Consider the following 21,146-nt stretch of genomic DNA (forward strand, 5'->3'; position numbering starts at 1 on the left):
GCCCAAAAAAACGACCGAAACAAATATTTAAATTACGAAATCCAATAATATAGTTACAAAATTAGCCGATTAACTAATTATATGAAGTTTCATAATAATGTGTTAAATAAGGATATTTCATAATATTATGCAATTTCCTATTTGCCTCGACATGATTCTATTGATACCTTATTGACCGATCAATCTAAATCCTGGTTACTAGTTAGACCTAGTGGTGTGACTAATTGACTATACCAGGCTTAATATTTCGAACGTCATACGCCTGTGTCGTCACAATCAAACTCATCAGTGGTGAAGATACCCATTGGCATTTTGTCATACCTTCTTTAACTTTCCAAAACTTAACCTTGCACTTCTGTAGGTATAGACAACGCAATTTCCCATATGAACTCTCTTTACGGCTAAAACTGTAATACTTTTACTATGAAGTTTCGTAAAATATTACATCCTAAAATGGAAAGTTCAACTGCACTACTATTGTATTCAAAGGTCAAAACATAGGGCTGTGCAGCATATTTTCAACATGTATATGCCGAACTTCTAAGCGTTTAAACTTATACTAACATTCTGTACTACCACTCCCTTTACTTTGATGATTTCTCAGAATTCAATTTCGCCGCTATCCATGTGTATATATATATATATATACTGGTAATATTTCCAAGTTATGTCTCTATGACATGAAGCATAGAGATCATATCTGGGAACAAGTACGTAGCCAAAACAAAGTATTTATGAATATGGTGTATCGCCACAAAAGAGGCGTGGTTTGTAAAACAGCTGTATTTGCAAAGTGCAACGCAAAGATTGGTAAACACACTTATTAACCTTGATTATGAGGATAATTATCACAGGAATGCTCTTTCCTACTGCTTTTTGGTGCTGCAAGGTTGTTTGTCATACTGAAATCTATTTAAAAATTGATAAAACAAAATAAACTTAAATACAGATACGTAGTTTTCATATTGTCATTAACAAAATTAACATTAATATTATTACAATAGCATTTTTATAGCGTCTCGATCCATTTGGATGTAATTATCTTTGTTTTGTTTTGTATTGTATAATTGTATTTATACTAGGTTGATAGTGGGTTTATGTATTGCTAGGAACTATACCCACAGTAATCAGATATTTCGAAAGAATCATATTGCATTGTGCCTTCTGTACATGTATAAGTAAAAGGCATATCCTTCTTTGATATAAATGAGTGCTCTGAAATAGCATTTACTGTTTCAATTTACTACTACACAACAGCGCAATATGTGCTGCTCAATTTTGTTTCCATAAAAGGTTTTAACTATATTGTTTTAATTTGTGATTTCTATTTGCGAAATATGTACAGCTGGGGAGGATGTGCGTATGAGTATTTGCTTTGAACTCATCATAGTTGGTGTCCTTATTTTTCAGGTGTTATAGAACATGCGTTGCTGTCTGCATTACGGTTGGTCTTTTATTAAAATAATATTGATACCCTTCGGTGCATTATACAAGATGAACCTTAAAATATTGATCATCTATAACCTATTGATGTTATCACATGCTGTTCGTGTGCTACACAATCAGAGATAACTTTTTATTATTTTTTAGGACACAGGACGATATGGAGCTTGACATATTTGGCTGACACAAGCACATTTGAAACTGATGAAGGAATGCTTGTATTTAAACTCTATGGAACTTTCATTGTTCCGAGTAATTTTAACAAACTAACAAAACGAGTGCGAAAATATAATTGTCTAGTTGGTTCATTTGTCCACTCTTTTGGTAAGGCGCTTCCATTGAATTTATTGTTTGTGTTTAAATCCCGTTTTTGGGCATTTCGTTGATACTGTCTTATACGTGTTGGTCCATTTGGTCATTTTGTGCTCAGTTGTCTGTTTCTTTCGTTTGTAGTTTGAATTTTGTATTTTCGTAATTAATTGTCAGTATAGTCGAGTTACTTGTGGTTCGTACACAGGGTTTTTGCTTTATCTTGTTTGTTTTCAAGTGTGTTAACTGTTTGGTCTTACATGTTCTTGCCTTATATTACAGTTATTTTATTTTTATTTTCTACATGTATGTAAAAGTTAAGATAAAAAATCAGCTATTACATTCATATGATTTTAAGTTAAGAACAACTATATGCACAGGATTTTTCTGTTTATACACAGTTTTGATTTAGAAGAAAACCCGACATGGTTAAAAAATAAAAATTACAACACCATTTCAAACAAAATTCCATTTTGATATTATTATAATGGTTAGAAATACATATGACAACACCATTACCAACATAATCCCGATTTGATGTTCTTGTACGTCTCTATAAATAAAACTAATCTGTTTTATTTTTTAGGAATGAAACCTGTGAGGATATAAACGTCACAAAACATACGTCACTTTTTTGTGACGTTGATCCATTCATTAGACGCGCAGTTTATATTTCGTTTGTAGTGTCCTGGTGTGCTGTAGTAAATTCATGGGAAGTGTCCGTTGTTCTTTTGCGGTTTACCTGTCTTGATGTACTATTATATTATTTATTTCTGAATTTCTCTGCGCTGAGTATTCTTGTGTTTATTCGTACTGTATTCCTGTCACGTAATGTTGTCATTTTTAGCAGTATTTTTAACATTGCATTACAAGCGGGAGTTTAGCTAGCATTAAACAGGTGCAATCCACAATTTAATTTTTTTAAGTTCTCTGTTTGTATTTGTTGTTTTTCCAATGGGAAAGCACTTTTTGCACCAGCGACAAGTATTAAAATTTTCACAGGGATTTAATAGTAAAAATATTTGTTAATTTATTGATAACTTGAAGCAAGTATATACTTTTTACGAATTTAATTCTCAACAAATTTCAACATTTTCACATCCTTTTCAAAAAAACTGTTTTAAATGGCAGTAGTTGAAATGTATTTTTGTAACCTAAAAGATGAATCAATAGGAATCATGTGAATAATGGATACCTTATGTTCCTTTTACATTTATACTCTATTGATAATAAATAACGAATACAAGATAGGAATATCGACAGAGAGAAAATAGTAAATGTACGGGTATATATAAATTTTTCGCGTAGAAAATATACAATTAAGCATGACTATAAATGAAATTTCACACCAAAAAGAGAAACAGATAGACAGGTTAAAAACAATCTTTCCGATATAGCTGCTGCATGTGGAAAAATTAAGATTATTTATCTTTAAATTTCATTTTCAATTGATTCCCTTTTTTGCATTTGAAAACTCAATGGATGTATTCATTTAATTTACAAATATGCATTTAATCGTGTTTTTTTTTTTTAATATTCAGTATTTTTTTTTTCTAAATTGGGTCCAGCTGAAGCCCTCCTCCGGGTGCGCATTTGCTAGCTGCTTTGAAGATATTATCATTTGGTACTCCATACGCGTTGGTCGTCAACATTAAATTCATCAGTGGTTTAAATAGGCATTGGTATCCTGTCATGTCTTCTTTAACTTTCCAAAACTAAAGATTTGTATACACATCTATTTACCTTGATAACGCCTGTAATCAAGATTTTGGTTAAAAGAGACAACTTTCCTGCTGCCTTTTGGTGCTGCATGGTTATTTTTCATACTGACATCTATTTAAGAATTAAGAAAACAAAATATAGTAATAAAAGATACGTAGTTTTCTTATTGTAATTGAAAAAAGTTTCAAATGTTATTACAATAACACTTTCGTAGCGTCTTGATCCATTTGGATATAAGTATCTTTGTTTTGTTTTGTTTGTATTGTGTATTTCGATTAACTAGGAATTTGGTGCACACTTGTGACAAAATATACTAGTGGTAAAAAGGATAATTCTGAAGCTTTATATTGAATTTTCTCTCTGTACATTTTTAACTGAAGGACAGATCCTTCTTTGATATCAAGAATTGCTCTGAAACAGATTTTACTGTTTATTATGATTTAATCCTGGACAAGAGTGCAGTATGTGCTACTAAAAAAAGTGCGTAATACCATTTGGTTTGTTCTCATCATATTCGATGTATTCACCAGTCCGGTATTTTGGGAAATCTGTAGTTTGTTTTTTTATTTATGATATTATGTGTGGACGCTTATTTTTATGGAGGAGTCGGATGGTGGTGATTTGTAAAGTTTTTATTGCGCTTTCCTATTTTTCTGAAGAAGAATGGTTTTCATATTTTATACAATAAAAAAATTACTTTTAGAGTTTTGTTCAGGACTAAGGGCGATACAGTGCTTCATACTATTGTGCTAGTTCACAGCGTATGCTGTCTTCTAAATGTCCTTTCTGTAAATCATAATTAGTATCGTCAATTCGTAAGGAAAATGTTTAAAGAAAGTACCTAATGTATACAAAAATAACGAATTTCAATGGAATTTCAAACAGTTAGGTCCATCAAAAATGACAAAATGAAGGAAATTTTGTTAAACCTTGTCTGATAGCAAACAAACATACAAATAAAAATAACAAAGATTGATAGTATTTGACAAAGACACAAACAAAGGCGCTTTTGTGGTTGAAAGTACAAACAGTATAAAGTATATAGTATGAACTTTGTCGATCATGTAAAGATTAAGTAAAATATTAAGACAAGGATTAACAAAATTTAACAGCACTGTAAACTCCTCTTATTTCCGAATTGCACCTCTGGAACCACCTGAAACAGGAAACCCGATAGCTGGATGAATAAATACCGAATGACATCAAGCGCCATACAACTACAAAACATAAAGTATATCAAAAGATACATAACTTTAGCACATAAAAACTATAACTAGTTACCATCTTGTATTATTTGTGATGTAGGCACTGAATATATATCTATTTGATTTAGAAAGACGGCTTCATATCCCTATCCACTATGCAGCTACATAGTAATAGAGTTAAAACAGATTTTATCAAATGCAATCTATTTTCTATGTAATCAAAAATATCGTGTTTTGTCTACATGGCGTCAAACAGAAATTGATATACTGCCATGCCTTCTTTTAGTTTCCAAGACTCGACATTTGTATACATAATTATTCATTAACTTTGATGCTTATAATAAGGTTGATGATCTTAGGATTGCTTATTCCTTCTGGCTTGTTGTGCTGTACAGTTATATAATTTATTGAAATATGTTATAGAAAAGGGAAAAAAACGAGTTAACTAAATGGTCTTATCCTCATCAAAGAATGTAACAATTGGTAATAAAATAACATGTATAAGTGCAAGAATTCATATATATTTTGAAAACTTTGTTTTGTGTTGTTTTGATTTGTTTTGTTATGTTTTGTTTTATTTGTATTGTATAGCTAGTTAAATGCTTACTTTTTGTTGGTATAGTATAATTATACATATATTTCAGAAGAAACATACTGATAACCTCTTTAGTTCATTTAAAACTAACGCCCTTATCTTTCTTTCATATAATTACGTGATTGCTCTGAAAAAGCATTTATTGCAGTTTCAACTAAACTTATCATAGATACCAAGCTTACAATTCTGTACGCCAGACGCGCGTTTTATTTACAAAAGACTCATTAGTGATTAGAATAAACATAACTTAAAAAAGCTAAATACAGTACGAAGATGAGAAGCACAGAGAACTCAAAATTACAGTTAGCAATATGAATTGTTCAATTTTATTTCCAAAATAAGGTCAAACTAGAGGTTTTCCTTTTGCGTTTATCATTTACAACAACTGTTTTGCTAGATAAAGGTGATGTCGTGCGTAATAAAATTTGGTTTGACGCCATTATATTTGAGGCTTATTCTCACTGTCTTCTTGTACTGCAAAGTTATATAATATAATAATTGTTCTGAAATATCATTTAATGTTTCATTTATACTCATCAAAGATACCAAACTTAAAATTCTGTACGGCAGACGCCCTTTCTGTAATTACGTGGTACTATCCAATATTACTGTAAATATTGCTTTTTTATATGTTATATATTAAATTAGTATTAATTTCTTTTTTAGGAAATCGGGCGACAAGTAGCGTGACATATATTGTGCTGACACTTATATATTGACATCACTTAAACTCCTTAGGAAATGGTATACCGATGGTTTAATATTTAATTCAGCCGTTTACGTCAACATAGAGATATACCATATTTTTTTCAAAACTAAGCTATTTTTTGAAAAGCTGATTGCGAACACGTCCTGTTTGAATATAGTGTATGCAACAATTGTAATGCTTCTAACATCTAAAAAGGCAATAAATAAAACTTAAAAAATATAATTAATTTGCGCATATGGAGCAAAAAGCCGTAGGGCGCAAACACTCCTCGATGACACCAAATTTTGAATTGATACTCCAGACACATATTTTGTCTGCGTAATATTCAGTAGTGGCGCTCGAATAGAAATAATTGGAAGGAAAATTCAAAGACGAAAATTCCGAAAAGGGGTGTTGATATCTCGAGATGGAACACCCTTAGTATTTGGAATACCTTATCGATTGAAAACAATATATATACAGAACATTAACATATCAATGCAATTTCAAGTTTACACTAAAGTGTTGGCTACTGAGCTGGGGATACATTCAGAGGAAAATATTCACTAGCAATTCCATTCAACTAGTGGTTGTAAAACATGATTTCAAATAACAATTTCACCGTACGCGCGTTTCATCTACATAAGGCTCACCATTAGCGTAAAACAAACAATGATATACTGTAATACTTTCCTCTAGTTTAAAAAATGAAAATATTGCATGCAATATCATTTACCTGGAGTCGTTTGTTCAAGAATAGATCTGTTTGAAGGTGCAGTGATAAGGGCAGTTGGTGCTGCAAAGTTATATATTATATTGAAATATGTTGAAAAATTTTGAAAAAAAAACTATTTTTTTCTATTCTAATCTAAGTGAATAATCCATGACTAAAAGTGAATAAATGTGTGTTACTTTGTTTTGTTTTTATTTGTAATGTGTAATTTAATGTACGCTGCGTTTATAGTGGATATGTGTACGGCATTGAAACTTATAAGTGATCCTAAAACATATATTTATATATCGGAAATTACAGATCTCTCTTGAAAATGCCTAATTTGAGGACATAATAGAATATTAAATATAAACGATTGCCTTGAAATAGTTGTATTGTGTCAATTCAATTTACCTTTACACCAGCCAATAATAATTAGCTGTTTAATTTTTGTGACACAAAAATGTCAAAACTTAAGGGTTTCAAAGAATATCATGCAATTTCAACTATATTCACTAGTAACATTAGTTCTGTCTGTCAGTGTTCTGGTTTCAGTTTCTGTAGGGCTTCTAAACAAATACTGTAACAGACAATATATTTAACTTCATAACCTCGATGTTATGAAAAATTGCAAGTGGGCAATTGAAATTACTACGTTTGCCATAGTCGTCAATATTTGCCGATATATAGGAAAAAGTAAAATCACAAAAATACTGAACTCCGAGGAAAATTCAAAAAGGAAAGTCCCTAATCAAATGAACGGATCTAGATATGAAGCAGATCTTCTTATGTCGGTAGTGTCCTTAAGGTTCGATTGCGTATAAAGGTTCAAGTAGAATAAACATTCGATTGACATGACTCCGCTCTTAGTATTAACTGGTATACCGACTTCCTGTTAGAATCTCTATTCATCAAATTGTTGCGGATACCAAAAGCTAGTTGAAAACTTTTATTTTGTTGTAAAAACAACTTACTAAAAAAATTAGGTTTTAAGTTATGTTTTAACGCTTTCCTTCAAACATCCTTGTATTATAGATTTTGAAAATACTTATTTACTGAAATTCAGATGTCTAAAATTTTGCGGAACATGAATACATAAAGGCAACAGTAGTATACCGCAGTTCAATATTCATAAATCGATTATCCGAAAACTAATCCGGGTCACAGACCAAAACCGAGGGAAACACATCAACTATAAAAGGAAAACAACAAAACAACAGAAACACTGAAATGCTACAAAAACAAACGCAAACATACAAAGAAACGGACTATTTGATAACAACTGCCATATTCCTGACTTGGTACAGGACATTTTAAGAAAAAAACTGTGGGTTGAACCTGGTTTTATGGCTAGCCAAACCTCGCGTTAATTACTGTTAATTGTAAATTAGCATATCGAACAGTGAATGCGTACGTGCACCATGAAACGCTCAACCTATCGACGAAACTGGTGTCGCCTTTTTCTATTTCCTTTACTGTTTGTTAGTTACATTGGTATGTCTTATCTTAAACCATATACGTGATTTGAACTGCGATATACTGCTTTTGCTTTAATTTGTATTTTACCTGCGTTTCGCTTTGAAAGACAAATCTTCCGGCAAGTTAAAGTCAACACAATAATTGTACAAATGCAAGTTACTGATCCAACTGTTGATATGATGATCGAGAGATCTAAAAAATCTACAAATCATCCAATATTTATGTATGTTAGTACAATTGTTTTTTTGTTGTTGTTCTTGGTTTTTTTTAATATAGAGTATCAAAGTAATGTTCGCCATATTTACTAAACTACTAAAACAGATGGAATAATCGCAGAAAAAAAACCTGTAGAGATAAGCTGTAGGACTTCATTGATAAATTTTGAAATACATTAATTTATAATTCATTGGTGTAGACTTGCTTACTTTTTTACCTTTCATTTCTACCTTATGTATATAGATATAAGAAGATGTGGTATGAGTGCCAATAAGACAACTCTCCATCAAAGTCAAAATTTATAAAAGTAAACCATTATAGGTCAAAGTACGGTCTTCAACACGGAGCCTTGGCTCACACCGAACAGCAAGCTATAAAGGCCCCCAAAAATTACTAGTGTAAAACCATTCAAACGGGAAAACCAACGGTCTAATCTATATAAAAAACGAGAAACGAGAAACACTTATGAACCACATCAACAAACGACAACTACTTAACATCAGATTCCTGACTTAGGACAGGTGCAAACAAATGCAGCAGGTTTAAACGTTTTAATGGCACCAAACCTTCACCCCATCTGAAACAATAGTGTAACATCACAACATAGAAAGACACACTATAAAATATCAACTGAAATAGCTTAACTCAATCTAAGGACATATTAACACTATTGAACATACACTGAACAAATAAATTTGACCTATGATACAATGTAAATACAAAATAAATAAACTAAGGGTAGAAGAATAAAAGTAACATGTTATATCGATATGAAATGTTAAACAATTAAAGAAAAACAATATGCACGAAATATCAGCCATTTGCAATAACTTTAAACACAGGTAAATAAAAATAATTTTGTTGTTAGGTATACGTGTATTTTATCAGAATTATCTTTAAACTAATATTCTTACCAGAATCTGATTTTGGAGTAGTTGGCTGCTGAGTCACAGTATTGAAAGGAACAATAGTCTTATGAAGAGGTTGAAATCCTAAGACAATAGAATAGACATGAAATGATCTGAAGCAAATTTTTGGTGTAGTACAATTTTTTATGACATTGGACGCATCAAGTACACTGGAAATATTTGAATTTGAAATTTGAATTAACACATGGTATGTTAAATATGTTATATCATCTGAGTTGTAACCATCTTCATTATTATCTGAATTAGTTCATAGCAATTAAAGTTATATAGTAATTGAATATAACTTAGATATGTAACAGATGTATACAAACAGGAAAAAAGATGAAAATGTTATGTTCATTTCGGTTATAGCGAAATAATGATAGCTAATTACAAAAAACAACTTTAAATTTGCTTTTTTCTAAATGCTGTTACCATCAACCACAGTAGTTAACAAGTACAACTTCTTGAACATTTATTTGTCAATAGTAAACATCTGTACACACTTATAATTAAACATTTCTTTTACAGGCAGAAAGGTGGATCACAAAAATGTTTCAGTAGATTAGTACATTAAAGAAGGACTAAACTTTGCTAAAATATATATATTGATCATCGATTGATGTTTGAAAATATAAAGAGCCTTATATAAACACAAAAATATTTCGTAAAATATAATTGAAATCCTTTTAAAAGTTAAATATGTTACCACACTTATGAACTTGACCTGATACTTTATAAATGGACAACGGAGAGTAAAAAAAAAGGAAAATTGGCAAAAGAAAATTTAGTATTCTCCTTTGATATCAAGGGACTCTGTGTGGTTATGACGTTTCCGACGTTTTTTGTAGGGTTCATGTTGCTCAGTCTTTAGTTTTCTATATTGTGTTTTGTGAACCGTTGTGTATGTGTTTATTATTTTTCATTTTTTAGCAATGATGTTTTCAGTTTATTTTTTTGCAAATGAATTCAAATGTTATATTGGTATCTGTCATCTCTCTTTTATAGCTGCCACAGTGCAATTTTGACATTTGTTCCTCCTGATACTAAAAACAAAAAGGCGTTACTCCCAAACAAATCACTCCTGATACTAAAAAAAAAGGCGTTACCCCCAAACAAACCAATTCAAAAGTATATCAAGCGAACGCAAATGCTCTACAGTTTTATCGCCTAGTATAGTTTAAAGAGAAAACAAGAACTGAAGTCCTGTTTTTATGATTCTTTGAAACGTTTGTTTTGTTTACGTTATTGATTTTATTATTTTTATATACAAATCGAACTTTAAAACATTTATTTTTTGGCACAAATAAAAAAAAGCAGAAGATATAAGTGATGGTCTAAATCGCTTAAAGGGAAACTTCGCAAAAAAATGAAAAATTGATATTATGTCCATTCTGTATAAAAAAGCTCAAATTCATAAATATTAAAGTTTTATTCTGCTAGATAAGAGATCACCATCGATTTTAAATTTAGAGTATCAATTCTCTGCGTGCGGCCATTTTGACATCTTCTCGGTTTAGAAACCACGATATATCTATAAACCACAAAGGACCAAAACCAACAGTAACCTAATGTAGTCGTAATTGCGTGTCGATATCTTGTCAATCGTACGGTTGTTTTATCCGACTAACAAATTTGATACGAAAAATGTAATTATTTTTTAAATGACCATGGTCTGTCGTTTTTAAACTGTTTATATGGGAATTAGTTAAAAAGTCAAAGTTCAAAGTCATAAATAAGTGTTCCGTGTAAAATTGTTTTCGAAAATCTAATATGTTCATAATTTTTTTATGTAATAAACTTATTTGAATAAATTTTGGACCTTCCCTTATCTGACACCAGCATGGCTAAAGGTATTACTCCCAAAGGTATTGTGAGGTGACACGTCCAGGTATTCAAGCGATTTCCTGTCGGGCTTGCAATTTCATGCATCATTTCACTTCTGAGGGTATTGATCAGTGTACACGGCCGATAACTTGTAACTTTCCATTTTGAACTATCAGGTGTATAATATCATCTCTGTCTTGCGTGTCCGATAGTGATATACTAGTCATTACTAAACTCATACGCTTATTTATAAATAACATTTCTGGTGTAAAGAATATTATTTATGAAAATCTAAATAATTCCAAAAAAAGATTTGATAAAATAAAAATCTATTTACATATTTTTTCCAAGGGTAAATTGGGGAAAATGTAAGTATATACTCGTTGTCAATAATGAAGGACATTTTGAAACATACAAGAAATATTGATTTAACAAAAATGTACGCACTTGTCGATTATTGGTTTATACGCCTGGATAGAAAGTTACGGAACTATAGATAGTCGCAATTTAAAATATATACATGTATATTGAATATAAGAAAGAAACATACATTTTGTTTAAATTGGGGTAAAAAATTGTAAATAGTCCACGTATGCGAACAGTATGTAATCATCGGATGTCGATGGAATATTGTATACCAAAAGAAGAAGAAGAATCAATTAGATTGTTCTCGAACAGTTGAAGAAATTCGTCATCATCACAATTGTTGGGTATAATGTATAATAATGTGAACCAGTGGCGGATCCAGAGGGGGGCGTAGAGGGCATACGCCCCCCCTTTGCTTGCACTTTTTTTTTTTTTTTTTGTAAAATGATTAATCAGACTAGACTTCGTGAACTTTGCCATTTCCCGTGTATTTAATTTTTATGTGACAATTCTTTACTTATAAAGATATTTTTCGCTCGTATTTACTGTAATATATTATTTATTGATTATGTCAAAGTCATGTGATTCTCTACGGTGGAGTTGACCAGTTCGTCGAAAAAAACGTCAATTAGTCATTTTGAAATTCAAATTACAGTAACACATTGCTTAGGCTGGGGATGACAAGCATGACGCCTTCAAAGCGACAAAGTATTGAGCAAGAACGTATTGACTTCTATTTCACAATTCCATCCAACAGAAAGTAATACTCTATTACACTCTCATGAGAAAAAAAAGTTGCACAGAAATATTATTTACCTACGAAAACATGTTTAACTCACACGCCCCAGCCCATTAATAACATTGCTGAATAGTGATCCCCAGTCAGTAAGCTCTAGATATAGATTTAAAGATCTGAGGGGGCAATCTGAGATATTTTAGAGAAAAATTCTGACCCTGATTTTTGCCTTAAACAAAAATTCTGGCCGTATCTGGATTGAAAACAATTTTTTTTTTTTTGGGGGGGGTTGCATGTGAATCCCATATCTGACCGGAATGTCTGTTTCGCCGAACTGATATACTGAATACATTTTTCAAGGCCCGACTGCAACCTGCCTGCTGGGTGTGGCCTATATGTCTCCATGTGTCGTCCGTCATTCACAACTTCATTGTCATTTCCGACTAATTCGTAGCCTTTGGTTGATTTGGAACCCCTCACTTCCCTTGTTGGGTAAAACATTTCAACCAAACATTTGGATGAAGATTGCTTGTTTGTCCTTCTTCGTGTCGGTCGTATTGTAAATGTCATTGAATAGCCGTATATCTTGTTTACAACAAGAAATCTGTGAGGTTATGCTAACTAACCATACAATAAACGAGAATTTTCCATGTCCATATTTTACTGACAAATCCCACATCAAATATATTAATTAGTACATAGCTTTGGATCCATCCAATCATTTCATAATAGACAATTGATGGAGAGAATACGACACCAAAAATGTCCAACCCCTACACTTTAACTATAAAATGCATTTTACACTTATTTTATGTTTTTTAGCCAAAAAAAGGTCCAAAAAAATTTTCGCCTCGCTCCGCTCGGCCAACTTTAATACTACGCCCCCCCTTTTCAAAATCCTGGATCCGCCCCTGTGAACATGGTTCTGAAAGTACAATATGCCAAATTTCCTTATCCGACATGCATGTAATACATATGCCACTGGACGTGCACTAATGATCCCCAAAAAGTCTATTTGAAGAAATCAAGAAACTTCACTTCGGATAGACTGATAGTAGTTGTACAAAAATGTATTAACGAATATCGTATTAACGTCTGATCAGCTAGAGGGTTGATTAATTTATTACGTTAGATTGTTGGTGAATAAGCCATTCCCAATATTGCACTTATGCATAAAATATTAAATAAGAGTAACATGAGAAAAAATATAAATACGAAAAGTCGCATATCTGGTAAAAAAAAGTCTCACTATCTATAGGATTTCACGTACAATTGTCATTCTTAATAGAAATAACGGACAGTTATTATAATACATGAATGACGGTAGGCTTTGATAAAAAGTAGTGCCGCATATTATTCATCATCAATCTATTTTTTTCAAGTTTATACTTTCCTGTTATTCTTATCAGTTAACGCAGAGACATGTCACTATGCATCTCTAGTTAACAACATCAACTATATAAATATCTGAATCTGATGTGACCTACCGTTCATCTCTTGCTTTTTTTTTTCCTCTTTTTTTTTTTATTTGGGCATGCAGGAACATTAACATTGTTAGATATACTTATGGTTCCCAGGTTGTTGTTTTTTTTTTGGGGGGGAGGAGGGGGGGGGGGGGGGGGGGTTGGAGGTGGCGTGTTGGAGGTCAAGTCTATCGAAAGTTACAAAATAAGAGCGTTTTATTTATAAGAATTTACAAGACGAATTATGTTCTTTGACGTAGGTTTTTTTTTAGTTCAGTGATTTAAATTTAGAAAATATCTAGTCAGAATTTAAATCGTTCCGGCAATCCACCATGTAAGACTCCTCTAAAATCGTGAATTGTCATGCTTCACAATCATCAGAATTTTCTTTGCATTGGTACATTCTGTATCGGTAGTGATTAACCATGACATTTCCGGATATAACAGAGCTACTTGTATATTACCTGCATGTGGTTAGGTGTCGTCCTATGAGGTCTTACGTATACAGTTTCACATTTATAGTGGTTTCTGATATAACAAGGTTTTATGACATTAATTCACACTTCTGCATGTTCAGTATACCACATTTTTATCTTATTTTCAGACCGAAAGGGGGATGTGAATATTTTTCAGGAAAAATATTCAGTATCAAAGTATCAAATTAATTTCGGGATTTTTTTTCTTTCTTGGTATTAAATAACAGAAATTTAAAGAATCAACTGCTTGTCCGCTTTAGGGGTATTCTTGCCAGTTAAAACAGACTAATAATTATATGTGTATATATGTCTCTGGTATAGACATGGTTTATGAATGAATTATAAGTCTTGCAAAGGTACAAGATATAAAGCACATTGAAAATTTATTCCGCCGGTCTGTCTCCATTCAAAAATAGGGAAAGTTGACATTAAATTGGTTCGGTCTTTTTTTTTAAACATCGTTGGTCAAATAGCTAAAGTATTATACGTTGTGAGACTTAGAATATTTTAATAAGGACATTCCCGATTATGTATATTTTTTTTTTTATGTTTTTCACACCTGAAAAGAATATTTGTTCGTAATTATTCGATTCCATTCCAAGAAGGACCTTAAATTTCCTGTCAAATTTTTAAACATCTTTTTTTCAAATAGCTGAAGTATTTATGAGTTGTGAGATTTAAAATATTTTGATGAGAACATTAATTCCTGAATATGTAAATAAAGATCGCTTTGGATGGACCAAATTATATAATTGCAATTGGTAATGATCTATTTCAAATATTCAAGGTTACCGATTCTAATTTGAAATAGTACAATTTTTAGTTCATACACTCGTGTTTAGAAGGCTATTATTATTTATAAATTTATTCAATTAAATTAATTCAGTATTTCATGGTTACAAAAATAGTCAGCGGTCATAATTCATTTAAAACTGAGCTTACGCAAAATATAAAAATATACAACGGCTATCCAGTTATTGTGCCACCTTATTACTCCCCTAAATTAATTTTAATTCTTTTTTATATTTTCTGTGTCTAAAACTATCACTCCCGTTTATCATTCATACGAAATGTTGTTCACACCTGGAACGGTGAACCGTGACGGCTAAAATTCACTGAGTGAAGATCAAAAGATTAGAATTCCAGAATGCTAATCTTTTAATTACCTTGAGTTTAACCACGCATTCAACATTCACTAAGTGTCACAGAACAATACACATAGTATTTACACAGTACAAGCAGGAAATGTTTGCTATACTGAAGCAAAAAGGTCAGAATACAAACATGTATTTTTAATACACTATCAATCATGTCAGTTTCATATGTTTGTTTATTAAGGAATTTGTCGGAAAAAAAATCATAAAAATTTTCTATTGTATGATTTACTTTTATTACTAAAATTCGTATCAAAAATCCTTAAAACATAAATCCTACAATTTAATTTTAAAAGTTGCACGGCTATCACTTTAATTTCTTTATTTTAAGTTGGTTAATAGCTACACCAAAAGTCGTCGATGCGCTTTAAATCGCGTTATTAGATGGTAAACGAACAAGACTTAAATGAGATTAATTCAACTCCCGGCATGCAAAAAGACTTAAACTACGTCACAGAAGTCAGGAAGTTCGAATAGATAAAATTAATAATTCCCAATTTTCTCCTTTATTAGTTTTCATATCCAAATAAAACTTGGTGAATATGTTTTTTATGGTATTATGAACATAATAAGATGATAAGTGAAAAATCGCGAATTTTCCCTTTAAGATAGGTAGGGCATCAAAATGATGGTGTTAAGCAGCAAAAAAAAAAATGCATTACAGCCGATTTCAATGAGTGTGTAGCCAAAGGTAATATCTTCGGTTAGCTTGCTTGCTAGCTGAACCGTGAAGTCATTGTTAGGTTATGTAAACTATCCTCTTTTAAGAGTAGTCTAGTCCGACAGATAACCAATATATCTGTATGTAGGACTAAGCTACTTCGAAAGGAGGGTAGTATACCTTACCTAACAATGAATTCACGGTTCAGCTAGCAAGCAAGCTAACCAAAGTTATTACCTTTAGCTACACACTCATTGAAATCGGCTGTAATCAGGAAATAAACTGATCATAGATACCAGAATTTAAATTTTGTACGCCAGACAAACGTTTTGTCTACAAAAGACTCATCAGTTACGCTCGAAATAAAAGCCAAAATGGCCCATCTACGTACGAAGTTGAAGAGCGTTGAGGACCCAAAAATTCCTAAAAGTTGAACCAAATACAGCTAAGGTAATCTAATCCTGTGCTAGAAAATCCTAAATATTTTAAAAATTTAACGTGTTGTAAACAGTTAATGTATAACTATCACCATATCAATTATAATTCACGTCAACACAGAAATGCTGACTACTGGACTAGAAACGTTTGCTTGTTTTTAGTAATGCGATAATTGAACAATGGATTAAACTGTGAGATACATTTTAGTTTTACATAGATAAAAAGGCTGATTACAAATAATGTTATAATAATAGAGAATGCAAGTTTTTATATCTTACTCCGCCGCAATTATTCGCAATACTAAACAATTACAACAAGAATTAAATTGTCGTTTGTCACATATTTCCTTTTGAATTTAACTAGAAATGTTATAAGTTAAGAAAAATATAATTATAGTTATACGATAGCATTTTTGTTTTGTAAATTTCTTAAGATATAAAAGTCGATGATAATCACAAATGGCGAAGAAAAAATGTCGACAGAAATGTATCAAAGGAAATATTTGCTTATTTCATAAAAGACAGCAAATTGTGTTTTCTTCATACAAAATAAAAATATATCAACTTTATCTTTTTTTGTTCTTTTTAACGTTTTGGATAATTTGATGTGGTTGACATTATTTGAAATCGAATCGAATAAAAACTTAACATATTGTATAGGGTCCTGTCTATTGATGCAAACCTTTGTTAAACTGTTACTTCATTTTTTTGTAATGTTAGGTTGTTGTTTCATTTAGATATACTCTACATTTCCCACATAAAGGGGTAAACTATATCAAATTTATATTCACCGATTTGATTCAAATTCTAATATTTGATTTATATTATGATTAAATGTATATTTTAGTTACAAAAAGTCCAAAAGAAACAATAAACAATACGTTGGACTCGTTATAATGTATCAACATTTCGTGCGTATTGTACTCTAGACACCATTTTACTTTCCATCGAGGTGACCTCCGGGGACTGCCGGAGGTCATATTACTTTAACAAAACATAAGTATAGACGTTAAAAAAAAACAAGAGAAGCAAGTGCCATCGTTTAATGACGATTTTTCTAGGTCTGCTTAGTCTCATGTTTTGATTAAAAACGTGTGTGTATGATAGTTTTGCCTGTATAAGAATGATTTATGGAGGTCGGAATCATTTAATGATATTTTTTTGTCTTGTTTAATGGGATGTTTCAAACTTAAAACTACATAAATATTAAAGTCTGACTGCGATTTGATTCACTTAATAATCAAACCATGGTTTTGATCGTCCAAATTGAATTAAGCAAATTGTTTTGTGTAAGACACTTCATTAGCAAGTTCACAAGTTTTTTATTATCATATTAGTTGGAATCGAAGGAACCTATAGCAAGCAAACGTAAATTTCATTTTTATAACTCAATAGATATCCTTGTTGTCAATTAAGGTGATGTGGTTTGATTGCCACTGAGACAAATCCCATCAGAGTTCGATTGACGTAAGCAATTATAGTTAACCGTACGGCATTCATAAATAATAGCAATCCATACCGTATAGTCCGATATAAAATACCTCAACATGACAAAATGTGAAACAATTGAAACATTTTATTATATGTACTCTTGTTTCTTTGATACTTTTTGTAATAAAAGTGTTGCTGATACAGTTAATTTCTTCTCCGTACATTTTAACATTTTGCAGAGGTAAGATTTTTTTTGATATTGTTGGTTTAAAAACAAATATCAATACTCACCATCACTGCCGTCCCATTTGACTGTTACATATGCCAAAAAATATACTCCCTCTGTTACCAGTCTAGTTCCACAACTATAAGAATGGTTCTTCGTATCTTTTATTACTGCAACATTCCATGTAAATGATTTGCATCTTTCAGAACATGTACACACATTTGAAGAGCATATCCCATCTGTATGATAACACGTGTTGTTGGCATATCGAATATCAACATGTGATCTATTTTCTATTAAAAACTCTGCGGTACACTGCCAAACGGCGACGTTGGTTGAGCAAATAAATTGAAACACCGTTAAAGTGTCGTTCGTAAAAGACTTTCCGTTGAGCGATATATCAAGTGATAAACCTAAAAAAGATGTTTGAAAAGCTATTTGTATTATCCTTCGAAATCTCTTTATAATTTCATAGTTATAATTATAATAAATAAATTACAAGAACAAGTTTTTATTATTTTTATCTTATTTTTTTTAAGATATGTTGCTAGACTTATTCTTATTTTATAAAACATAATCCTGGTGTCATTTATGCATCTTAAGAACTTATGGGTCGATGCAACTGCTGGTGAATGTTTTACACCCGGGATAGCACAAGTCCGTATGTCAACACTGGTGTACTTACATGATGTCATGTTGTAAGTTTGTTTTTCATAAAACTTTAAATTAAACAATTCACGCAAAAAAACGAAAACACAGAAGTAAACGATTAACGTTAACGATGTAGCTTCAAATATATTGCATGTTATAGTAAAACTAATATAATGTTACAGTTTTCTTTTTTTTCACACATAACCATTTCTACCACTTTTCGAAAACAGAGTACATTTCGAAATGAAATATAGGATCAGCTGGTTGTTAAAAAAAAAAAACATCAAAAGTGTTTGAAATTGAAGAAGTTGGAATTGCCACTGCTTCAACAATAGCCCCAAGTATAATTGGGATACAGGGTGTAAATAAATATATTTCCTAGAAATATTTTATAAAGTTTCCATTCCGTTACACTTGTCTTATTGTCAAATGGGTTATTCCGGTAAATCTTTCTGAATATTCATTTGTGGTTTGATCAGCTCTTCATTGTTTGTATAAATTTTGGTTTTTTAAATATGTTCTATGTCCTTTTTGGTATCTTTTGCCTCTCCTTTGTATATGTTTTGTTTTTTCAAATGTGTTTGCCTCGAGCATCATTGAAGAAACATATATTGTCAATATACGCATGAGGTGCAGTCAAATTTGTTACTTTATGTTGTTACTACTCCTGGGTCAATAGCTCTGCTGATGGACTTCAGTTCCTGAAGACAAAAAACAACCCAGTTGCCAGTAAGTTGGTGCTGGCATAAAAATACAGATTATTTTTTAATGAAATTTACATTAAAAATAGTTTGCTAATCAGTTCAAATTAAGAGATATATCTCCCTTCTGCAAAGCTTTGTATCTTTGTCCAGATTTGACTATTCTTTAGGACCTTTTTATCTGATCAGCTCTTCAATGTTTGTATAATCATAACAATGAGATTGGTGTGATTGCTAATGAGACAGCTCTCCACAAGAGACACAATGACACAGATAACGTAAGTGTTGTTTTTTTCAAATATTTTGGTCTCGAGTTTCACTTAAGAATCATATATTGTCGGAGTGAGTATCTGGTATTGTGAAATTGGTACCGTTTATGTTATTATTCAATATTTTGTCCATTGCCTAGTTCCTTCGCCTAGACAACTGAATTTCCTACGTTTGGAACACTTCAATCTTTTGTTCCCATATTTCCTTTAAATACCTTATATAATCTTAACATATTACATGGACAATTTTACATGTCAGACTATTTACACGAAAATTAGTTAACACTTTTTATATACGTTTATAAGTTTTACACCATGACATGTTCTACGTATAATACTTTTTGGGGACGTTATAGCTCAATAGAAATAGCTATAAAGATAGTTCAGAAATGGTTAATCTAAATATCATTTCCATTGCTGTTTGTTTTGATTTAACACAAGATATAAACCTAACCAAGTCTTCAAGCGGACTATACGGTATGGGTTTTTCTCATTGTTGAAGGGCGAACGGTTGCCAATAATTACTTACATCCACTTCATTAGAACTTTGGTGGATAGTTGTTTCATTGTCAATCGTACCACATCTCCTTATATTTATATTAACTATATCCGTGATATCTGCAAGTGTAAATTGAAAGGTATAAAGGGTAACAGCATTGTTGTCTTACTTTATTCAGTTAATCAAATAAATTAAGTTTTAAACTGGAAACAGTTGTTTACCAAAGTAATTCCGAAATTTAAAAAAAAAGTCTTTATTAACGTAATTGCATGTTGTTTTTTTTTGTGTGTTTGGAAGTTTTATTTTAGTTTTAGTCATCTACATAACTTTCTTTACCTCTGTTAACTTAAAATGTTTATTACCATCAAATATGACCAACTGTAATTGCAACTGGTATTATTTTGAAAGTGTTAGTGTAATATGTGTAATTCAAGATCACCGTTACTAACATAATCATCTTGGCATGAATCGTCTTCAAATAACTTTCCACTTCACATACATCTGGATGTGTGCAGCAATTGAAACAATTTCCCAAATGTAAAAAACACATTGCCATGGTCAACTGCCACGCCATTTTTGTATAGAAAAATAGGATATAATGTATTGTTCATATTTTTGTCAGCTGAATATAACTATTTCAAAACCTTTTGAGTGTGTTGTTCTACGATGTCTTAACCTTATACTTCAATAAAACCCGTTAAACTGTTATATTCTTTTAGCTTTGGAAATTGACTTCACAGAAAATACGAAATTTTTACTATCTTAAACTAGAATGCTGAAAATGTCACACGAGGACAATAAGTATTTGCATTGCTGTTCTATTTGGAAAATGCGTCATAATAAATTATTATGGTGTATTTCACTTGTTCACTCGTTTTGACTAATAAAGTAGAAAGGGATCAAAGTCATCACATTTTTTTTTATTGTTTCACCTTGCATAACAATCTGTGTAAATGGGAATACTATCTTCAA

General features: G+C 31.3%; 1 protein-coding gene across 1 annotated transcript; it reads right to left on the reverse strand.

Annotated features, from left to right (window-relative positions):
• Positions 1–637: 637 nt before the first annotated feature.
• LOC127707397 (uncharacterized) lies at positions 638–18,749 on the reverse strand. The gene is made up of 7 exons (XM_052211876.1): positions 18,740–18,749; positions 18,120–18,224; positions 9,284–9,361; positions 8,241–8,354; positions 6,699–6,758; positions 3,496–3,585; positions 638–909 (listed from the first exon to the last, which is right to left on the reverse strand). The coding sequence occupies exons 1-7, from the start codon at positions 18,747–18,749 to the stop codon at positions 824–826; spliced, it is 543 nt and encodes a 180-aa protein (XP_052067836.1). The 3' UTR covers positions 638–823.
• Between the last annotated feature and the right edge of the window lie 2,397 nt (positions 18,750–21,146).

Source organism: Mytilus californianus, unplaced genomic scaffold (assembly GCF_021869535.1).
Source record: "Mytilus californianus isolate M0D057914Y unplaced genomic scaffold, xbMytCali1.0.p SCAF_69, whole genome shotgun sequence".
Lineage (NCBI taxonomy): Eukaryota > Metazoa > Mollusca > Bivalvia > Mytilida > Mytilidae > Mytilus > Mytilus californianus.

What these genes read in the sequence shown, in the direction of transcription:
- LOC127707397 (XM_052211876.1), bottom strand. An exon ending in TCTTGAACAAACGACTCCAG is followed by an intron (nt 3,586 to 6,698) that starts GTAAATGATATT and finishes ATTCTTAAATAG; the next exon opens with ATGTCAGTATGAAAAATAAC. An exon ending in TGATTACAGGCGTTATCAAG is followed by an intron (nt 910 to 3,495) that starts GTAAATAGATGT and finishes ATTTTTAAATAG; the next exon opens with ATTTCAGTATGACAAACAAC.